This window comes from Chroicocephalus ridibundus, chromosome Z (genome assembly GCF_963924245.1).
Source record: "Chroicocephalus ridibundus chromosome Z, bChrRid1.1, whole genome shotgun sequence".
Lineage (NCBI taxonomy): Eukaryota > Metazoa > Chordata > Aves > Charadriiformes > Laridae > Chroicocephalus > Chroicocephalus ridibundus.
The window spans coordinates 32,923,653-32,946,743 of NC_086316.1; the positions used below are offsets into that span (position 1 = coordinate 32,923,653).

Below are 23,091 nucleotides of genomic sequence, written 5' to 3' on the forward strand. Positions count from 1 at the left end.
GAGTCTAGATGAGTATTTCAGCTATATTGTCGTGTATCTTTGTTTCATAGGATCAGTCATAAGATACTTCTGGTTGGAATGTAACTCTGGAGGTCTCTAGTCCAACCTTCTGCTCCAAGTTGTGAGGTCAGACCAGGTTAGCAAGGTCTTTGCCCACTTAGTTCTTGAAAACCTCCAGGAATGGAGATGGCACAGGGGCTGTTTGGGTATCCTGTTCCACAGCCTGTCTGCATGGGGCAAAACACTTTTCCTTATATCCTTTTGTCCTCCATTACTGTAGCACTGTGAAAAACCTGGCTACATGTCCTTGCTTTTGCCCTCTGTTTGTATAGGAGCATCTGTTAGGTGACCCAAAGCTGTCTCCTCCAGGCTGAACCAATGCTGGCCCTGTAGCCTCTGCAGTGTGAGTGCTCCAGCCCTGCCACCTTAATGGCCTTCTGCTGAACTCGACTTGAATTTGATGTCTCTCCTGTACTAGGGGGCCCCAAACAAGATGCAGCGCCTGGATGAGGCCTATGGGTGCTGAGCTGAGGGGATCGCCCCTACTCATACTGCTCTAGCCACATGGCTGGCCCCTGCTCTGCTTGCTGCCCCCCCCTCCCCTGCACCCAGTACCATCTCCTCAGAGCTCTCTATGGCTCTGGTGGCGTCGCGCCCCAGCTCTGCCTGCTTCAGGTAGGGCTGGGCTGAATTTCATAAGATTCCTGTTAGCCCACTCCCTTATGCAAATGTTTATAAATAGAGGGTAGGTAAGCATTATTTTAAGTTCATAGCAGAGTATCTAGCAGGTTTTAGAATGTCTTCTGTTCAGAAAATCTGCAGCAAAACAGAACAGTGGTTTTAGGGGTAATACTCTTTTGAATAGTATGGCTGCTTGATCAGTGATACAGGAATATATATATATGCTTTGTAAAATGTGGTGCGTTGCCACCATTTAGTTTCTTCAAACATGGAAAAAAAGTTCAAACAAATACACTACAACTTGTATAATACCAACGTTTTTATGTATAAGTATATATCAAATTAAAATTATATTACTTGTGAAGAAAAGTGAAACTAAAATTCTTGGCTGCTGTGTGCCCTTTGTAAAGAAATATGTCTTAACAGAAAGCAAGGACTAGCTGTTACAAAATGTAGTTCTGAATCATCTTTGAAAGATTGATTTTTATCTAAGGAATCCTACTATACTTCTGGCTCATTACTAACCTCTTGCCAAGTTTAAGAATGTGTTAGTTAACTGTTAAGTGCCAGCAGTCTGTAGCTATAGATGGATAATAAAGCAAAAATGCTTATATTTTTGGTTGAGTTTTCACATTAAATCCAGTTTGATTTTTTTTTTCCCATTCAAGAAAAGCTATAATGTCTAAACTGTTGAGGTTGAAATCTAACTTTGTAAACTATTGAGTCCTCCTCAGACAGCATTCTGATCCTTTTACTCCCTTATATTCTTCCTCTAATTGATAAGCAGTGTAGGTAATGAATCCTCTCCTAGGGGGATGTGATTTAGTCCGGTGTTCTTTTTTACTAAGCAACCTTGTCTTCCTAGAGACTTTGAAAAGAGCGCTGCTTTAGAGGTCCAGAGGAGTTTGAAGACCTATGGACTTATGCTTTTGTGTAGGAAGGTGTTTGGAAGGAACCAAAATACATTACATGAAAGGTTTCTTTTTGGCCAGAAGGGATAATTCTTTGGTCATGGGCCAGTTGCATTGTAACAATTGTACAACTGTAAGAGAAACCAGTAATACAATTGTAGGTTGCCCCACTTCTGCAGCCGTGGCGGCATGGCGTTTTCATTTTTTCGTGTACTTCCTTTAATTGTTAGGGTCTTCCTTAGCAAATGAGCTTTTGATAGTCAATAACATGGCCGTGTTTATAATTGTTAGGATTTTTTGATGTACTTATAAAACAAAACAGGTGGAAAAATATCCAGTCAGCAGCTTCAACATCAAAATTAGACACACAGATTCATGATACCACTTTTTTACCAACCTCTTTTCTTTTAAACCATAACATAAATTAAAAAAACAGACTTAACTGGGCACATGTATTTCAGATTAGAAAAGGAACAGATTTTGATTGTAAGGTATGGAGACAGACTAAATTTGAGGAGGAAAAAAGAAGGTATAAACTTCCAAAGGAAAAATATTTGGATTTGCCAGTGACTGATGTCATGTCTGACAGGTGCATGTATTAATATTTTTTTTTATGGATGAAGGCATATTTATTTGGCATGTGCATATATGCTTGGTGTGTATTAGGAGAAAAATGGGTAAGGAGGTATGAGTGGGAGAACATGCAGGAATACATACAATCAGGAGGCTGGAAAGAACTCAGATTTGGGTTTTTTTACTAATAAATGGCTTGCTTCATACTCTCTAAAAGCAAGGACTAGAAACACTGGATTTGACAGTACTCATCAAACTGCTTGATGGTGGGGTGGTATGAGGAACAGAAAAGGCCTCTGCTACCTAACAACAACTAAAACCACCAGTGTGCTATCAACACTATTTCTCATCTGAAATCCAAACCATAGCACTACACTAACTGTTAGCAAGAAAGTTACCTCCATCCCATCTCAAACCATGACAATATTCAAGTCCAAAGATACTTGTGCGTGCAAGTATATGTAATTGGTTTGTCCTGTAGGATGACTTTGCATAACACCTGTACATAGGGAATGTCAGAGTTCTGAATGCTAATGGTGTTATCCTGTCTCAGACCCAGTTTTTCTGGTCACGTGCCAGGGTAATTGTAGTACCAGTTTGCTCATATAGAATAAACACAAGCTTACTGTGAGTGACGGATAAGAACTAAAGACAGTTTTAAAAGCTTTGACATGGGGGAATTTGCTGCTGTTCCTGTTTTTGAGTGTTCAGAACACACTCTAAAGCTGACGGATACTTACGAACCAAACAAGCAGATTTAAGAGTTTCTAAGAAGCTTTTTTCCAATCTGGTGGGATTGTCGTGTTTAGTTGGATATAGTATATTTAGGCATTGGCCAGCGACCTCTCCCACAAATGCAGGATGGTAGACCTTTCTCTTATTAGTTTCACTGATTCTTCCTATGGATCAAGTGGGCATCAAGTAAGCACAGATGTTTTGAATTAAGACATACCACATGCCTTGTTAGGAAAGCTGGAGAGGAATGTTTTTCAAGGTCATACAGTGGTAGGATGATTCCAGCTTGAAACTGGAATAGTGTAGTTTTAGATTAGATATCAGGAAGAAATTTTTCACCATGAGGGTGGTGAGACACTGGAACAGGTTGCCCAGAGACGTTGTGGATGCCTCATCCCTGGAAGTGTTCAAGGCCAGGCTGGATGGGGCTTTAAGCAGCCTGGTCTAGTGGGAAGTGCCCTACTCAGGGCAGGGGGATTGGAACTAGATGATCTTTCAGGTGCTTTCCAACCCAAACCATTTTATGATTCTGTGATGCCAGCTGAATGCCTGACAACCTGTCAAGGAAATGCCCATCTTCTGTGTGTTGAGTGACCCAGATGCATTCAGAACTGACTCCTGATACATGTTGTGCAAGGGCCTTTGGGATTTCCTTCTAATAATGATTCCAGGCATCTGTGTCAGTACTATATAAACGACTTTCAGGTTGGGGGGTAGGGGTGCTAATCTTTTGGGCATGTCTTCCAACTTAGATTCATGCTGACTTCCAGTCTGTATGGTTCTCTGTTTCAGTCGTATCTGGTATGCAATTCCATTCTCTAATGAAAAGTTACTTCTGTGCCTTATTGTATAAAACATTCGATGGAACCTCAAATGCTTCTTTGGAGAACTAAGACTTAATTGTCTGGGAGCTTTATGGTTTGGATAGTTGGACACGTTTTCCTCATGTATATGTGAATAAATGAACCTGGATTCAGGATGGTACTCAAGCTTAGTGTGATAGTTAATTTGAAGAACCAGTTAAAAATGCTTAGGGTATCAGGTAGTGTTTCTTCTTTGGCAAGGCTCTCTGTCTCCTTGGGTGTTTCTTATCATGCCTGTTTAAAGGGTAACTTGCTCTCATCTTCCAGCATTTAAATTCTCTGGAAGCAGTTTCCAAATAAAGGGAACAGTGTCTTACTGAAAAAAAATTTTATTCTGCAGTGTATTCAGTCTGATTCTGTATGTTTAACTCTGCATATTAGCATGTTGCTAAGAAGTTCATTTCCTGTATTGGTCTTCAAGAGTTAGCCCTCAAAACCTAGTTATATGTAAAATACTACCTGTTAATATAGTGGATTATAGATATGTACCTTTTTTAGCATAAGCATCATCTTTTGTAAGGCTGCAGAAACAAAGATGTTGTTCTGTTCTTTCTGTTCATGTCCTAAAGAGAGGTCAGTAGTAGAGTTGTCATAAACCTTATGAAGCTGCGACTTAAGCCATCAGGACATATTCCTAATGCATTAGATAGGTACTGCCTTGTGGTGCAGAACATGAGTTCTAGTATATGTTCAGACTTGTCCGATTTTTCATTTATAACAGAATATTCGTAATTCTGTGAAAATATTTTTCAGTTACTTATCGATGAGTCCTAGAAAAAATATCAGTGAAAAGATTTTAAATTACTTGCTAGAGAAAAATCACACTTTTTATCTTGATGTGAATGTAAAGTTTATTCTTGTTTCCTGTAGAATACATAATACCTGCAGAGGATGAGAGAAACTAGCATTCTTTTCTTGCATGGTTTGATAAACTTTCATATGAAGTTTGGGGAAGCCTCTACATTAGTAACTTCAGTGCCTGCTTTTCATCAGTAACGCAAAAGTGCTTAAATTCAACATACCTAAAAGTTGCAACCAGTGTGTAACAAATAACCAGATTCCTTTTTCACGATCAATCTTTTACGTTATATGTTTGAGGTATTTCTAAAACTATGGTTCAGCTATGGCATAAATATTGACATATGGTATCACAGAGGTCTTCTAAATTTTAACTTAAATTTTTGAGGTACTGTTGAGAGTTCAGCTTTTGAAAAATCATCATATGATTGAAAATACCGTACGTGACCTGCTACAAGGGTAAGAAGGGTAGTGGTAGAGTGAAGGTTTGGCAATAGCAGCAGCATCATAGGATTCTTTGCTCCTACTGAATATTAGAAAATTATATTATGTTTGCTAATGAAAATGAAATGTAGTCTGTCTGGTTTTCATAATCAGCGATCAAACACTTTTTGAATATCAGACTATGGCCTTTATAGAGCATTAAAATAGCCATTTCAATTTAATACCAGATGAATTTTGTAGTGATTACATTGAAGTACACTTGGAAACAGAGGTTTATATGAACAAAAATAATACTACTGCTTTGAAGTAACCTCTTTAAACACTTTCTGTTCCAGATTTGTACTATGGTGGAGAAGCTTTCTCTGTAGACCAGCCACAGTCTTTTACTTGTCCATATTGTGGGAAAATGGGTTATACGGAAACATCTCTTCAAGAGCATGTTACTTCTGAGCATGCAGAAGCATCAACAGAAGTGGTAAGAAGCTTCAGAATTGGCTTTCAGTTATGGTGGAAATAAGTTAAAAAGTCTCTCTTCCAGAAAATTGGTATCCTCCTGTTCTCTTTTTTTTTTCCTTGAAGCATGAGTTCATTTGAATGCGTTGTAAGAAGACATACCCACATTTGATCATGATATCAAAAATTCTATGTTTCATGGGTATCATAATATAATGAGCTTGCTTTTTCTTTTATGGTTGCTGTTTGTTTTTTCTGATGTAAAGGCTGACATGTCTAGGAGTTCATTATCCTATAAGACAAAATTTAGAATCATCTCATGGTTATTCTGTGTAGCCATGTCTCCCTTTTTACAGCCAGTATGTAATTGTCCTGGAAAGTTGTAGCTGTGCCAGTCTTTCGTAACCGTAACAGAGAGGAAGACATGCAGTTTGGTGTATTTTTCAAATAGCTTTTGTAATCAACCTGATATATTTGTGCAGTGGAAGTTGTCATTCTTTTGAAAATACCGCTGTTAAAACAGGGGTGTTTTCCCCTGTCCCTAACCATTAGGACACTTGACATGGTTAAAAATACACCACTTAAACAAGTGTCAACAGAAGTACTTTAGTCTGAGGTGTTAGCTCCTGCTATCCTGGTTGTCTTTGGGAGTAGGAGAGACCTAGATTAGCAGAATGACATCCAGGGTGCGCTTGTCTGGTTAATGCTGTATCATAGATTCCTAGAAAAATGTGAATGGTTGAAGTGGATTACTCATCACTAACACCTTGTGAAGAAATTACTTAAAAATAGGTTCTCTATTCTAATCATCTAGTTTTCTTAACTACCAAGGAATTCTGTGGAAGAAAATGAACCTTTCTTTTCCAAGCCTATTGAGGACCTTGTGTGAAGGAGTGATAGGGGAGGTGGTTTGTCCACCTTTTTGAGATTCGAAGGTGTTCTGATATTTCTTAAAAATATATGAAGCAAAGCAGTTTACTTCACAATCAGTTGCACTGAAGGATCATAGTTTAGCTTAGTGACACACTGCAATTTTTATCATCTCCTCGAGTTTTTCTTAAACTTTGCAACTTTCAGACATAGCATCAACCATTGTAAAATCCATGTTTGGATGACTTTCTTTGGTGGCTTAGTATTGCAATTCTTATTTGCACCACTTGATGTCAGTGATACGTTCCTGACACAGAATGCTAAGATTTTAACTTTTCAAAATTTCATACATCCTTGTTTGCAGCTGTGACTCCTAGAACTGATACATAAAGCATAAGTTTGTGATTCTAGACACTTGCAACTGTACTGATTACTGAAAGATTTGTATGTGTACTCCTTTCTGTGAGTCAGTCTGCAACTTTGTTATATCTTTGTTCCAAACAACAGTAAAGGACAATATTTTAATCCTTGATTATAGAATCATAGAATGTGTTGGGTTGGAAGGGACCTTTAAAGGTCATCTAGTCCAACCCCCCTGCAGTAAGCAGGGACAAATTATGATTGCATATGTTTGTGCTAATGTTTGTATCTAGCTTTTTTGATAAATATTTAGTGTGCATGCACATAAAACTACGTGGGTACTGTACTCTTACTGTAAATAGTGAAAGGTTACAACATTAATAAAGAGGAAAATATGGATTCTAAATGCTTGTGGTCTTACAGTTTCGAGCAATTATTTCTGTTTAGATACTGAGCTTGTAGCATCTGTCTATCCAAAGATGTGTGCTATTTTAGATCCTTAATTATAGAACTTTAAGGGAACTTTACAGGTTAGAATTCCTTGTATTTTACAGCCCTCTCCCTCTCCACCCCCATTTTTCAAAGAATAAGTCAAAGAACCTTTGGTCCATTAAAGTTCGCCATTTTTGTGTTCAAAGTGGTGCAAATAAGAAGCTTACTTTCTGCTGATTTTTCTTAGGTATTTGGCATTGATATGTACAGCAATGTTAGGTACTTGTAGGCAGTAATGGCAGACTGGCTGAGGTTGGAATGGACCTGTGGAAGTCATCTTGTCCAACCCCCTGTTCAAGCAGGATAACCAACACCTGGTTGTCCAGGACCATGTCCAGGCAGCTTTTGGATTCTTGGAATCCAAAAGATAAGATTACTGTCATGCTGTGTTGTCCCTCCAGGAGATAATGGGGTGTTGAAGTACGCTATGAGGGTACTTCAAGGGCCTGCAAATGTGGGCCATCTCCTATATGTCTGTAGAGGGCCTGATCCATTTGTTCTTCCTGGTCAGGTGGCCTGTAATAGACACCCACTATAATGTCACCTTTGCCTAATCCCAATTTCTAATCCCAACACGTAAGGTCTCCGTTGGCTCCTCTTCCATCCCCAGCAGAGCTTCATGCACTCCAGCTGCTCTCTCACATAAAGGTCAAGCTCCTGTTCATCTTCTAAAGCGCCCCCTTCCTCTCCTTTCTAAAGAGCACGTATCCCACCATTGCAACACTGCAGTCATGGGAGCCATGCCACCATGTCTCCATGATCCCAGAAAGACTGCAGCCCTGCAACTGCATTCAGGTCTCTAACTCACCATGGTCATTCCCCATGCTGTGTGCGTTAGTATACAGGCACTCTGGAGAGGCACCCCAGCATGTTGAGGTCTTGGAGAGAAACTCCAGGAGGAGAGTTTGTTGATAATACCTTGAAGGTAATTGTTTTAATTCTGGTTACTGTAATTGAAAATTATATTAGTATCTATAGGAGTAGTCATAAGTTTTGTGATTAAGTCTGTAAGGTTACACACTAAAAAGAATAAATCATAAATCATATGATTTTGGTGATTACTAAAACATCAGTAACTATCAGTATTGCTTCACCAGCAAATGTCCAAGGGTAATGGTGTTACAGAACAAGTGCAGAAGAATCTGACTGTCAGTATAACGACTGTTATTGTTGGTGTTGAGTTTCAGGTCAGTTGACTGTTCCACATAAAACACAGCATTTAACTAGAAGCCTGCTAGCATCATCAATACAAAGATTTTGGGAAACTTCATCAAATGTCATTTTTGAATCTCATTTCAGAACAGAGACATAAATTTTCTACTATTACATTGCACTACAACAACTTTCTCACATTTAGCAAGGCAGTAGCTAGGCCCCTTGTACATGAACTGTAAGGACTAAATTGCTGATAAAATTGAGGTGAGCTTTTCTTGCAGAAATGAAATAGACATTCTGAAACAGTCTGAATGGTTCCTGTTTCATTCTCAAAGATTACAGTGTCTCTTGCTGAGGTTATAGAAATACTGTCACTTAAAGTGGTTACCTTATATGTAAATAGGGAGGTAGTGGTAATATAAGCAGGCTTTGGGAAACTGGCAGGTATTCTATGAGCATGATTGATACAGGACTTTGCAGTCATCTTTCAGACATCATTCAGAGTACCATGATGATTTTTTAATACAAATGATCATAACTTCAGGAGAAACTTCTGACAATGTTTTCCTTGCATCTGTACCATTTATTCATGCATGTTCTATTAACAATGATTTTTAGCTGTGTCATGCTTCATCAGTGATGCTGCAGTCTTTGATACGATTTTGCCAGAGTTTATGCTCAATTAAATCAGTCAAACTTTTTTGAAGTTTAGTTCATGTTTAGAATTAGGGTTAGGATACTTAGATTCCTTCCTTCTCATTGTTCCTTGTAATTTTCATCTAGCTGATGTTTTTCTGAGGACTGTGTCTGTTCAGGCAAGTAAGTGCAGTTCATAGTGGCTTTTGTCCTGTTACCAAAATAACTTTCTTCTGCTTTGCTGCTTTCAGAAGTGTGTCCTCATGTTGGGGTTCTGTTTCCTCAGGGTAGCTTAAATGAAAAGAGGTTGTTTTCAAGGTACTGTCTCCTGTTGATATGAAACACATTATTTAAGATAAGCAACTTATAAATAAATTTATGGACTTTAGAACTATCTGTCCAATAGACATCCATTCCTGTGTCCCTACAGGGTAGGTGTATGATATGTTGGCATAGCCAGGTATTTATTCTATTAAGTTGTAATAAGATGTTTTTCCTCTGTAGTGTGTCTGTTTGTATGGCTTCTGTAGTGACTTCTCTCCTCTGGTAAGAGGTGCTCTGTGAAGAGAAATGCTGAATGTTGAAAATAAAGGGGAAGGAGTTGTTGCAAAATGCTTTAAAAATACCTGGGTTTCTGTTCAGAGCTGACTACTAGAATTAAAGTGTCATTAAAGATGTAGTAGCTGCTGTCAAAAGCAGATGAAATTTTACAGTAAACTTATTTTGAGACCTTGTCCTTATCTCCATAAGTGTAAGATAGATGTGTGCGCTATTATACAGGTGTTCTTAATGCCCACAGTCTTTTGAGATCTACTGTCAACAACTTCAGTATATGCTTGAAGAGTACTGGGAACCTAGGCTTTATGTTGCAGCCAGAGTTGCTCCGTAAAGACAAGACTGTTTGTGAGAGACAGAGATAAATTCATAGACAGTAGTTGCATTTAACTGTCAAAGTGCTGTCAATTTGAGCACTTTGAGCACTTAACATTTGTGGGAAGAATTTTGTGGGATGGGTTCTTTTTTTTTTTTTTTTTTGTCTGCCATCTGTAAAACTTTAAAATCAGTCTGCAAAACTACTGTGAAGAAAAATGGAAGATGTTTTTGGAGTCAAGCTGGTTTTGGAGTCATTCAGAAAACAAGTCATAATTATGGCAATTGTAATGGCACTGTTTGTCTACTTAATTAATGTTGTTTTGGTTTAAAAAAATAACAAAACGAAGACAGATGTCAGTGCCTTCTCATTGGTAGATAAGGGGAGAGCAACCAACATCATCTACGTGGACTTATGCAAAGCATTTGACACTGTCCTGCGTGACATCCTTGTCTCTAAATTGGAAAGGCATGGGTTTGGTGGATGGACCACTTGGTGGGTAAGGAACTGGCTAGATGGCTGCACTTAAAGGGTTGTAGTCAATGGCTCGATGTCCAAGTGGAAACCAGTGATGAGTGATGTTCCTCAGGGGTTGGTACTGGAATCAGTGCTGTTTAACAAATTTGTTGGCAATGTGGACAGTGGGATTGAGTGCACCCTCCGCAAGTTTGCTGACGACACCAAGCTGTGTGTGACAGTTGACATGCTGGAGGGAAGGGATGCCATCCAGAGGGACCTGGACAGGCTTGAGAGGTGGGTCCATGGAAACCTCATGAAGTTCAGCCAGGCCAAGTGCAAGGTCCTGCATCTGGGTCATGGCAGTCCCAGGCACAAATAAAGGCTGGGCAGAGAATGGCTTGAGAGCAGCCCTGAGGAGACGGACTTGGGGGTGCTGGTGGATGAGAAGCTCAACATGAGCCGACAATGTGCGTTTGCAGCCCAGAAAGCCAACAGCATCCTGGGCTGCATCAAAAGTATGGCCAGCAGGTTGAGGGAGGTGATTCTGCCCCTCTACTCTGCTCTGGTGAGACCCCACCTGGAGTACTGCATCCAGCTCTGGAGTCCTCAGCACAAGAAGGACATGGACCTGTTGGAGGGAGTGCAGCAGAGGACCATGAAGATGCTCAGAGGGCTGGGAGCGCCTCTGCTAAGAGGACCGGCTGAGAGAGTTGATGTTGTTCAGCCTGGAGAAGAGAAGGCTCCAGGGAGACCTTTTAGTGGCCTTCCAGTACCTAAAAGGGGGCCTACAGGAGAGATGGAGAGGGACTCTTTATGAGTGAGTGTAGTGATAGGATGAGGGGGTAACGGTTTCAAACTGAAAGAGAGTAGATTTAGATTGGATGTTAGGAAGAAATTCTTTACTGTGAGGTTGTGAGGCACTGGAACAGGTTGCCCAGGGAGGTTGTCAATGCACCATCCCTGGAAGTGTTCAAGGCCAGGTTGGATGAGGCTTTGAGGAGCCTGGTCCTCTGGGAGGTGTCAGTGTCCCTGCCCATGGCGGGGTGTTGGAACTAGATGACCTTTAAGGTCCCTTCCAACGCAAACCACTCTATGATTCTAGCAAAATACCCTTGTGTAGGGATAAGGAGACCAGCCCTTCTCTGCCAAACTTGAACTGATGCACCGCATGGATGGGTGGTCTCAGTTTGATACTTCAGTAGATACTTAGGTGTGGTTTCATTCTGATTCCTCTGCTGGGATGAGTATCAAGCAGGCAAATAGTAATCCTGTGTATTCAGACTCTACTGTCTGTGGCAGAATTGCATACAAAGACGAATTTTCAAGACATTGCAAATCGAATCTGAAAACTCTAGCTCTGATTTTCACAGCATTCTGAAACTCATAAAGTAAAAGATGTCTAAATTTATGTCTGCACTTGAATACAAAAAACTTCGGGTTTTTTAATATGTTGCTATCCAGGTGTTTGTGAATACCTAGCATGTGATTTTAAACCATAGGAATCAATGTCTAATGATTGACTCAATGATACGTGTTCTATTTTGTGTAAAATTCATGAAGTTGGGGGTTTTTATGCTTTGTCATTTCAGATTTGTCCAATATGTGCAGCATTACCTGGAGGGGATCCAAATCATGTCACGGATGACTTTGCAGCTCATCTTACACTGGAACACAGAGCTCCTAGAGATTTAATATCCTTTCCTAGTTGAGACAAAGAGGCTAGACTGTTTCATCTAGTAGCCATGGTGACTCGTTTTGATTTTTATGGTGGAAGGGTCATACCCCTGGTTTTCCTGGAATTTCAGTTGCTAAAAATCTGTGTGTCAAAAATAAAAAGGTTCATTTGCTAGTTTAAAAAAGTGTAAATACCACATTGTGAACAGACTATAGCTACATTTGACAGAGTTCTTTTTGCTCTAACAGAAAAACATTTAAAGAACTTTGACACCGAGAGGTTTTTCTGCTTGCAGTGTGATGTATTGTACCTGATCATCAGTCTTGATGCTGCTTTTTGTATCCAGATTCATTGGTGTTCTGTGATTATTTATGACACAAAGATGATGATTTGAGATTGATTTGAGTTTAACTTGGTTTTGCAACTGATTTTAAACTTGCCTAACTGCTTTTAATACCATGTTTTAATTACATAATTGCACAGCATTACTGACATTTTATAACCCAACTTGAAAAACTTTAACATTTCCTGGGAAATAAGATGTTGTCTTTCAGTTACCTTAGCAGCAGGTCATGCAGATTGACCTATACTTGCTGGCTGAAGAGGTGCAACTATTGTTTTTTTTTTTTAATCCTTATTCTAGGAATATTTTTCTTTTTTTTTTTTTTAATTCCCCCCTGCTCCCCCCCACCCCACCCCCCAGGTTTAACCGATGAAATATATTTTGCTTTGGGCTTTTTACTTAATGGCATGCAGACTGTGTAGCCTACCTGCAGTAAGTAATCTCTCTGAAGTATTCCTTTGTGTCTCATTTAAACAAACTGACAAAAAGACTGCGGTATTACTTACGTAGTGGCTATTTTGTTTAAACATTTTTAAAAAGGAAAAAAAATATATTCTGAACACTAGCAACTAGAGTAGAAAAAAACCAACAAAACCCCCAAGCCCTAGCAACTGGAGTTTGTTATGCTAACAGAAGGGAAGACAGCATTTATGGAGATGGCTCTGTTTCAGTTGTGATTGTGTTTGATTGCATTTATGTTAAGGGCCAGGACAGACTAAATGCACAAGTTCATTACTACACAGTAATTGGATCGGTGTAAAGGAACTTGGGTGTTTATTTGCTCTGTGAAGGAGTAACTAATAATCCAGTGAACAGTAGGAAGTTAAATAAAAGCAGTTATCTCTACTTCGCCTTTCCCTGCGGACAGGATCGGGGCTCTCAGCAGTTGGGAGGTGCCAGGTGCTGAATGCACCTGCTCGGGCCATGAGAGCTTGGTCCCAGGCATCCCTGTAGGTCCTCCGCAGTCAGGTGTCTCACAAGGCAGACTCGTGCCATCCTCCTTTTCAGGTGGAGGTGGGATGAGGTTGATGAGAGCATCTTCCAGACCATTGTATGAGGTGCTCTGAGATGTTGCTTGGTGAGTGGTGTAGTGACTCACTGAGCAATTTTTCTTGTGTCAGTTTAGTTCTGCTCTTTCTACCAATTGTGAGTTTTTCATAGCACCTGCCTAATATACTTTTTCTAACAAAACTTACATCCCTAATAGCATGGCTATTTAGTTTAAACATTCTGTAAAATCTTTTTGTAATAGCCAGAAGTTCTTTCTTGCTGTGAGAAGTCTAGTAATTTCTTTCAGTCTCTAGTTCTTGATCTCCATGACATCTGAGGTTCTGCACTGTAACTGTGTCTTATCAAAAGTACATTGGACACTACTTTTGTACAGTAATGGATACCATATGACTGGTAAGCACACTATTATAAAAAAAGAGTGTGGGAGACAAGAGGATCTAAGCTAAAAGTGTAGTAACAGTGAAATAAAATAGTCAAGCCTATGCTATTTCATTTTGCACTAGTAAATTATACTAGCGATTTTTAAAATAGAAGAAAGTCTTATGTGGACTGTCTTGGAGGAATAAATGTTAACTACTTTCTGACAAAAATAATCTTCACATAATTTTTTGTTTGTATCTTAATTTATATGAGAAAACATATAAAAGTTACCACCTGAAATATAAGCGCCTGATATGGAGAGGTAGGGGATAATGGGAAAATGAAAGGCATCATTGTCATAACCACAATTACTGGTATTTCTTCGGCTAAAAGAGGAAGCAAAGGGGTGTGATGGAAGTGCTGAATACTCCAGGAAGCTGAAATTTCTTAAGGACTGAAATGATGAGATTTCTTGGATAAAAGCATGAAGTACAAAAGTCAAAAGGAATACAATAATTATTATGTACTTTTGATAGGAATGGCAATTAACTTTTTTATTATTTTCAATAATTAACAAAAGAATTGGAGAATAAAATATGTCTCTGTAATAAGCTTTGCCGAACATGCATTTGTCGGAGTTTTCAGGTTACTGAATAGAAAACTTTGATTTAAAAAAAAGCTAAGAAATTAATCCTGATGTTTCTTAGACGTCATAAAAAGCTGGAGAAATACAAGGAGTTTGGTGTACATAGCAAAAGTTTGAGTATCTTGAGTTCAGATCAGTAAGTCTGACTGGAACCATAGCTACAGTGTACTTCAGCTTTGCTTCAGAAGTTGAATCATTATTTTATGAATGAAGAACGGTATGTGCCTGAGTATTTCACCCATCAGAAGTCCTTGTCATTTAATACTCAATGCCAAACAGTTCTGTTTTCTTAACTTCTTGGTTACGATGAATCCAGTGGTGTTCGGCACGTACGTAGGATGTTCCACCCAGGCCGGGGTTTGGGAGGCCCCCGTGCACGTAGATCAAACATGCACTTTACTACCAGTTCCCCTGCTGGGCTTTCATCTTCTCAGAGTTCATATTCTCCAAGCAATAGAGAAGCCATGGATCCCATAGCTGGTAAGAGCTGTAACTGTGAATTTCACCCCAGTGTCCTTCTTCCACTTGACGTAAAATTCAAGAAGATAATAGTTGCCGTGCCTTCTGTTGTTATGGAGCTGCTTGTATAGATGTGCTCCACAGTGCAAGTGTGATTGATGGCTGCTTGCGGGTGAGCATGGTGCTTGGCTGGGTTGTCACAGGGCCTGCGCACGGAGAAGCTGAAACTGCTACCTGTAGCTTTTGCTTTTAATTCCAGACAGTGTAAGGCTTATATCCAAACCCAATCTATGCACAGGTGTTGTGCATTTTTACAAGTGATTGTGTCCAACTTCATCACATACTTTAGTACATCTCGTTTTAATTTGCCATATGCATAAAGGTGTTTATGGAGTAGAGTATCTGTCTCAGTGAGGATGAAATTAGCTGAATTCGAGTATTAATGCACATTTAAAGTATGTTCAGTTTGTATTCAGGCTGCTGTTTGAATGACAGACTTGCTGGTATCACAGATTATTTTTTTTTAGGTGTACTTGTAAATTCTTATATAGGTGTACTGTTGCAAGTATTTGCAGTCCATTTTGGTCAAGTTTAGAAAAACTGGGGGGGTGGGGAAGGGACCAGAAAACAACAAAGATGTGTCTTCAGGATTCCTAGGAGTAACTTTTTTGGTGTATGTTTAGCTTTGTGAAAATAACTTTTTTTTTTAGAGGAAATAAAGAGTAGAGAATTAAGACAATTCTGAAAACAAATGTAACTTTCCCAAAGGGGAAATCTAAACATTTTTATGTGGCGGGCTTGGACCATGCCAGCATAAATGTCAGGGAAACCTCAGGACTTCTGCCATAATCTACCTTTGCTTCAGATGCCAAGAAGGCCTAATGCTTAAACTGGAGCTTCCTACCTGCCATGTTGTGACTTCTTGAGAGGGAGGTAGCCAGCCAGCCAGCTTAATGAGCCATTGCCCCTGAAAGGGGAGCTGTGTTTCCACTGCCTTCCTGAATCATGGGCCCCTTGCCTGCCTTCTGATGGCTCTGGTGCTCTGCTGGACCGCTGTGACCTGATTGAACTCATCAAATTAGCTGGGAAGAAGTATCCCATCAAGAGAAGAAAGTAAGTCAAGTGAGGTCACAGGAGGGTCTGAAAAGGACTGGTTTGTTCAAGCACAGAGGATGTTAGTGAAGCCTCCAGTGCAAGACCTTGTCTTTCTCTTACAAGGGCAGCTAGTTCAGCTCTGTTAAATGTGGAGTGGCTGCTGAGTTTTGTTTTCAGCCTTACACAGCATTCCCACTTCACAGCATTAAATGTGGGATAAAACGTCATTCTTTTGAATCTTTTTGTGTACTTCTGGCAGAAATAAAAATTTAAACAGCAAAAATGCTTGACCACTTCAGTTATGATGTCAGGCAATACTTTAATGTTTTCTTAACTAAGTATTTTTTATTAAATGTTTGAAGTAACAGTATGATATTTCTCTCTTTGCTGCAGCACAGCTTCCCTCTGGGATATTGGGAAGGGGAAGCCTGTGTTTTGGGGGAACATTTGTTGAGAGGAATATAAAATCACCAAGCAAAGCGAAAATGAAATATTGTCCTAGTCAGTTGCTATTTTGACTTGAAGTTTCAGAGAATTGCTGGGGAAGATGTAATTTGCCAGGCATTCTCCGTAGGTTGGCTCTCCTGTTACTTTGAAGGCATTAAACTTTGACTACTTATTTGGAATAAATCTGCATAAATGAGTTTTAATCTTCCTTACCCTGTGAGACAGCGAATGCTAGGACTTTTTTCGAGAGCTTTATGGGCTCTTTAGCATTGTTTGTTCTTTATTGATTGAAAAAAGGAATTGAGGCACTGGAATGCAGGGGGTGTGTGTTCATTCTATTGTGTAATGATCGCTTAAGATCTTTCATCTTAGAAACTTTCTCTTCTCTGGCAGAGCTTTTATCTCAACTGTCAGGCGTGAGGCGTTCTGCAGGAGGACAGCTCAGCTCCCCTGGCCCTTCTGCTTCTCAGTTACAGCAGCTGCAGATGCAACTGCAGTTGGAACGACAACATGCACAGGCAGCAAGACAACAACTGGAGACTGCACGCAATGCAACTAGGCGCACCAACACGATCAATGTCAACACCACTATGTCACAATCTACAACAACAGTCAACACATCTAACACAGAAAACAGTCAGCAGACTATCCAGAATTCCCAGTTTCTTCTTGCAAGGTAACTTGTTCTGTGTATTTGCTTGTATTTACCTTTTACCCTTCCTGTTCACCTTAGTCCTGACAGAGATGTAGAGTTCAATGAAATTTATGTGTTTGGAGTTAGGCACATGCCCTAGTAAAGCAGTGTGTGATCAAATACATCACAGAGTTAACAGACCAATTAATCATACAGAATACATTCATAGCAGACGTCAACGGTGGTCACAGAATGTATTATTAAATATCCAAAAGTAGCAGTTTATAGCTGGCCCAAAGGGAATTATTCTGCTTTTGGAATACCAGCTCCAGGAGCTGGCTGCAGAAATACGCTGTAGAGGTCTAGTGTTTCCAATAAAGGAGAGGTAATGTCACGAGTGTGCTGTACTTCTTTTGATGCACCTAGGAACATGTTTAGAGGATTAGACTCGAGTATGAGTTTCTGCAAACCTTGAAAAGGAGGCTGATTTTGAGTTTTGGCTGTAAGTTACTTATGACACCAGGCAGGGGACTTCTGCCAGATCCCTCATCAAGTCTGTAGCCAACATACTGTGCTTTTGTTTGTATTTATTAACATCTTTTCAAACCTGTGGTCTGTCTGCTCCTAAGCAATGGGTAAACATTAGTTGCTGCATCTCAACTTCAAGAGGAACAAAAGGAATATTTCTTAAGTAAGTTGTGCTTGTTTCCCCTGCCACTTCCAAGAAAAAAAGTGCATTTCCAGTGATACAAGCATATAGACTTGAGCCATAACAGAGAGGGGGAGAATCAGAAGATAGTATTGTTTTATAGGAGATTAATCTTTAGTAAAAGCTGAAGGTTGAATAGGGGTTTATATATCAATTGTTTTAGAGACTGGATTACAAAGCAAATAAAGGATGCCATTAACTAACATAATACTTATCTGGTCTAGAAATTATACTCAGATTCCAGGCTTATTTTAAAGACTTGTCTCGCCCCCTATGTCATTCACTTCCTTTTAGAAGGTTGGCTATTGACCTGAAACAAATGTTTTCCACATCTCCCCTGGCACACCGCTCCATGCATACTCTTGTTTGTCTGTTTGGTATTGTGTGGGTATTTTAACAGCTCCTGCACCAAGAAACCCGGATTTGAGTCAATCTGATATTTATCTAAGTGCAAAATAATGCCATGTGACATCTTTCAATCAGAAACTCATTATTTTTGGAGAAACTTAATCAAAGTACCTGCAAGTGTCACAGATGGTGACTTTCATAGTTGGATGGAGCGATTTCCTTGCCTACCAGGGCCTGCACTATAACCTAGGAGAAGTGGTGGAATGAGTGTTGTATCGTTCTTCGGGAATCCCTGGGCTTTACATGTGCAGTAGTGTATTTTGTGGCATATGTGAACCTAGAAGTTGACCTAGAAACAAAACAGGCGCACAGTGAGTATCTAGGAAATCACAACAGCTCTCCCTGAAAGGCTCCTGAATAGCAGGAAACCTCACAAATATTTTTTTTATTTTCGTTGAGCTTTAGGCTCCAATTTGAACGCTGTTGTAGCAGCAGGGAAAGGGTGTTTGTTAAATGAATGGCTCTTGTACTGAGGTGTCAGAGGTTGCCAGAGCTGTCCATGCCGAAGGGCAAGCAGCACTGCCCTGAAGGAGTGGGTTTTGAGTGCCTTTTGGGGCCTGCCAGTCATCAGCGGAAGGGGCTTTCACCAACTGCCTGTCTTCTCTTTCCTTGCTGCTGTGCAGGTTGAATGATCCGAAGATGTCAGAAGCAGACCTTGAGTCAATGGAGAGCGAGCGGGCAGACTGCAGCCTGTTTGTTCAGGAGCTTCTACTGTCCACTTTGATGCGGGAAGAAAGTTCCTCCTCAGATGAGGATGAGCGGGGGGAGATTGCAGATTTTGGTGCTATGGGCTGTGTAGATATTATGCCTCTAGATGTTGCTTTAGAAAACCTAAATTTAAAAGAGAGTAATAAAGGAAACGAGCCTCCTCCACCTCCTCTTTGATGACATCCCACTTTGCAGACAATGTCCTCTGTGCTGTATTTGCCAATGAAAGTGGACAACAACTATCTTGGGTTTGTTTTGGTGATTGTAATTTCAGGTCTGTCACTCTTGTTACATTGTGTACATTCAAAAGAAAGAGAGAAAAGATATATATGATAATCATTTCCACTTAACTAATTTTTACTTCTAGCAGGTAAATGTAGGTTGCAGTGCAGAGCAAAAAGCTCTGTGTCCTGTACCTTGACATGCAAAAGGCTCTCCTAATACTCCACATTCAAACTGAAGACGAAAAAAAAAAATGAAAAAATCTCTAATGAAGCTGCTGTGTGTATTTATGAATATTAATGAATAAAAAATGCTTGGATGGTTTACCTTAACTACTGCATGACGTTTTTTGCAGCGTGCATGAGTTTTAGTGACCTTGTCATTTAAAAATTTAAATACAAGGAGTAAAACTATAAATCCCAAAGCTTTCCCATTATTCAAAGGTTACATGACAAAAAGGTTAGTGCAGACCAGCGATTTGTGGCCACAAAGTAGCTTTTGAATAATATGTGACAGAATGACATCTTTACATGCTGTTCCTGCACAAGGTGGAAACTCTGCAGTGGGATATATTGTCGAGACCAGGGTGTGGCATTTTGCTGTATGTGACCATTATGTCGCGCTGTTAGCCATCACCTCAGTGTGGAGTTGAACTTCGTTTTATGCATCTGTAGGAGACACAACAGTAAGGCCACTGCTGGAAGCCACCGCGAGGGGCTTTTGTGTGCCCTGAAATCAAATGATGTTCACTTTTGTTTAAAGCTTTTCCTTTTTGTGGTTGTTAAAATTTTTTAATTGTTAAATATGTTTTAGTCAGGTGTAGACAATTCATATATTCACTGTGTTTAAAAAAAAAAAAAAGGTTAACCTGGATCATGTTGTTCTAGTTTAAAAAGCCTTTCACAGTCTCAGTCATATTTTGAGTTATTTATGTGTTTGCTTCATAGTTTGCAGAGACCTGTCAGTATCAGGAGAGCTTGAGGATTTGGATTCGCAGAATGTCAGTATATTACAATTGAATTCTTAATGCTAACTTTAGCACCTTCTATTTATTGTTTCTTTTGGTTATTTTTGCTGGTGTAAGAAAAGTTGAAAAAGCCTTTTAGTTGAATCGTGCCACCTACATGTCTATACTGTTAACCCTCCTGGTTTGGGGAAGAAGAGTATGGTGTTCTTGTGCATAGAAATTTATAATAGTCTCAAGACAAGAACAGAAGGGGTATGCTTGATTTTGATTTTCTTTCCCCCTTTTTCTCTTTTTTTTGTGGGTTTTTTGAATGTAAAGTTAGATTATAAAAACAAAAGTGCACACAGCTTCTGATGAAAATTTAAACTAGGCTTATATGATAATGGTGTCTTTCCAGGTATTTCTCACCTCACCCCTTCTCTCTTTCTCTGTATCCTTCCATCTCTGCAGCATTGCTAGTATTTTAGAGTAAATTTACAGACTTGAACACCAGATGGTGTTCTCAGCAGAACTGTGACGTGTACGCTAATCCAAAATAACAGCAGCAAAAGAAGCAACCCCATAGACTGAAGTTTAAGTTCCATTCCTTTTTCTTTTTTTTTTTTTTTTTTTTTTAAAATCCTCAAATCCTGATTGTTTCCACATAGGGTAGTACCAGTTTTGTTTTATTTCAGTCTCTGCAACAGAAAATGTTTCAAGGGAAACTTTCCATGAGGCCTCTGGTTATCCTGAGAGTTAGACCCAGTAGGGACGATTTTTTTTTTTTATTGTTTGTTGAGGATTTTCAGAAGTTTTTCAAGCTGTAGTCTTTTCAAACACATCTTCTGCACATTACAATAAGACACACGGTTCAATAAAGCATTTTCAAGACTGTTGTTTAGTTGATTTTCTTTGGTTTTGGTGTATTACCCAGACAGCTTTGTTCCAGAAATTTCTGCATCTATCTTTAATTCCAACTGTACACAAAAACAGTTCATGTAGAAATCCCAGGTGATTTACATAATCATGTTTTAAAACCACATGCTCTGGCAGGTGCTGAAGTTTGTAATCCTCGACTCCTCACAGGTAGGTCAATTCAAGGTGCATTTAAAATAGGCTTTTCTCAGTGTGGTGGTATTTCAGATCGGTGCATGGCTGGTCTCCGGAGGATGTGTGTGTTGCCTGACTTCCAAACTGCACTCCACCTGCTTTGAAGAGGATGCAAACCAGAATTATGTGTGTTTATTTAGAGGCTGAATATATACTGACTGGGATTTAAAGCTATTCTTGGGCATCATGTTAACTCTTACAAATCTTCAGTTGTTTGGGGTTTTTTTAGGTTTAGAAAATATACTAAATGACTAATAAGAAGATGTTTATTGCAAAATTCTTGAAATGTAGTGAAACCTGTGTCACATACCATTGTTGGTCTGTAAACTCTTGGTGCAGCTGGCAAGAACCCTCACGGGAGTTTTGATGCCAAAAATACACTCCCTTGATGTGGGGGTTGATGGCTGGGCTGGGGAAGGCCCTGGGCTGCCCGCAAGGTGCAGGCAGTGGGCCCAGGTGCTGCCTCTGAGCTGTTTGGTGGTGTGTTTTTTTTTTTTTTTTCCTGTTTGCTGTTTTGTTTTGTTTCTTTTTTTTCTGTTTGGCTCAATCTTGAAGAAAGGTACTTACTTTCCGTGGTGTAATAAACCATGGAAAGTGGTGCGAAAAATCAATGAAATCAATGAAAATGCACCTACCTCAGGTTTCAGTTGTTTTGAGTGCCTTCCTCCATTCCCTGGAATGTTTAGGGGGGTGGGGGTTGATTGTGTTTTGGGGTTTGTTTTTGTGTTGTGGTTCTTTCCCTTCTTCTGTCCTTATTTCTGGAAGGGTTTATAAGACCTTCTCCCCATGGAGTCATGTTCCCAGGTAGCTTGTGGGCACTGTACCACAGGAACCAAACATCCAGCTGCGCACCTATTCTGCAGTATTGAGACACTTGTCTGTTGGGAAAAAGACAATTCTGTTACCAGCCAGAGTTGCTCTGCTGCCTCCTGGGGCTCTTGGACAACCTGGAACAGGGACGTGGTTGGGTGCATTTAGTACGTGAAGCCTTTCCCAGTTACATCACTTAATCTTCCATTCCTCTTCCCTGCCATAACTGACCCTCGCTCCCCTCTGGTGTCCTGTGCTAATGGGTGAGTGCCATCGCCTTCCTTGGTCCTGTGGTCCCTGCAGCCAGGGGCCCTGCAGCCGTGCTGCTGCCGCCTCCCTGCAGAGTGCAAGTGGATACACAGGCGCTGTGCTCTGCTCTGTTGCACAAAGGATCTCAAGGTGGGCCTACGTGCACAAACATTTATTTGCAGAAGTTGATGTGCATGTGATATTCCAAGTTACTTGTGGGCAAAAAGAAAGGGAAAAGAGGAACTGTAAAGGGGAGGTGTGGAGCATCTGTGTGTCATTTTAACACAGTGGTGGCTGCTGCCTCCTGCAAAGACCATCAAACACAACAGGACAACGAACACACTTGGGACGCATTGGTAAAAGCAGAGTCCCTGAAGCTCTGGAGGTGTCAGAGAGGTACCAGTGGGAGAGAACCTGCAATGCTCCATCCGCCCTCTTGGGCCACCAGCTGTGGAGGGGCAGGGTGAGGGGCGGTTTGGGGCATCAGGAAGGGGGTAAATGGTGTCGGGAGGTGACTGTGGCCATGAGGGAATTGATGTGGAGTCGGAGGGACAGTGAAAGGACGGGGGAGGCAGGAAGAAGGGATGCTGATGTGAGTCCCAGGGCACTGCGGGGTTGGGGGGGGCTGGGAAGGGGAAAAAAATATAGCAAAAGGACAGACCGGGACAGCGCAGGACCGACAGGACAGCAGAAGGGCTGAGGGTCAGAGGTACGAGATGCTGAAGCAATGACCGAGGTGAAGAGGCGTGGCTGGGGGGGGCGGGCAGGAGGCGAGAGTGACTCGCTGTCAGCTGGAGGTGAGGCGCTGGCAGACCCTTGGCTCCACCTTGTACTGCCTGTGGCCCCGGAGAGAGCTGGGCACCGCTTCTGGGGCTCTCCTGCCCTCCCCAGACAGCAAAACCCCCCCAGCCCCCTGGGGGCTCATTACTGCCGCAGCGACGCCAGTGCAGGGGATCTC

General features: G+C 40.6%; 1 protein-coding gene across 4 annotated transcripts in view; it reads left to right on the forward strand.

Annotated features, from left to right (window-relative positions):
* Positions 1 to 19,350, forward strand: part of KCMF1 (potassium channel modulatory factor 1) — a 53,966-nt gene extending 34,616 nt beyond the window's left edge. For all 4 annotated transcript variants that reach the window (XM_063320328.1, XM_063320330.1, XM_063320329.1 and 1 more), the window contains 5 exons: positions 5,341 to 5,480; positions 11,891 to 11,992; positions 14,642 to 14,816; positions 16,731 to 17,013; positions 18,712 to 19,350. In XM_063320328.1, the coding sequence (XP_063176398.1) occupies positions 5,341 to 5,480; positions 11,891 to 11,992; positions 14,642 to 14,816; positions 16,731 to 17,013; positions 18,712 to 18,973 (962 nt within the window). In that variant the 3' untranslated portion in view covers positions 18,974 to 19,350. The remainder of the gene's footprint in view (positions 1 to 5,340; positions 5,481 to 11,890; positions 11,993 to 14,641; positions 14,817 to 16,730; positions 17,014 to 18,711) is intronic.
* The last annotated feature ends 3,741 nt before the right edge of the window (positions 19,351 to 23,091 follow it).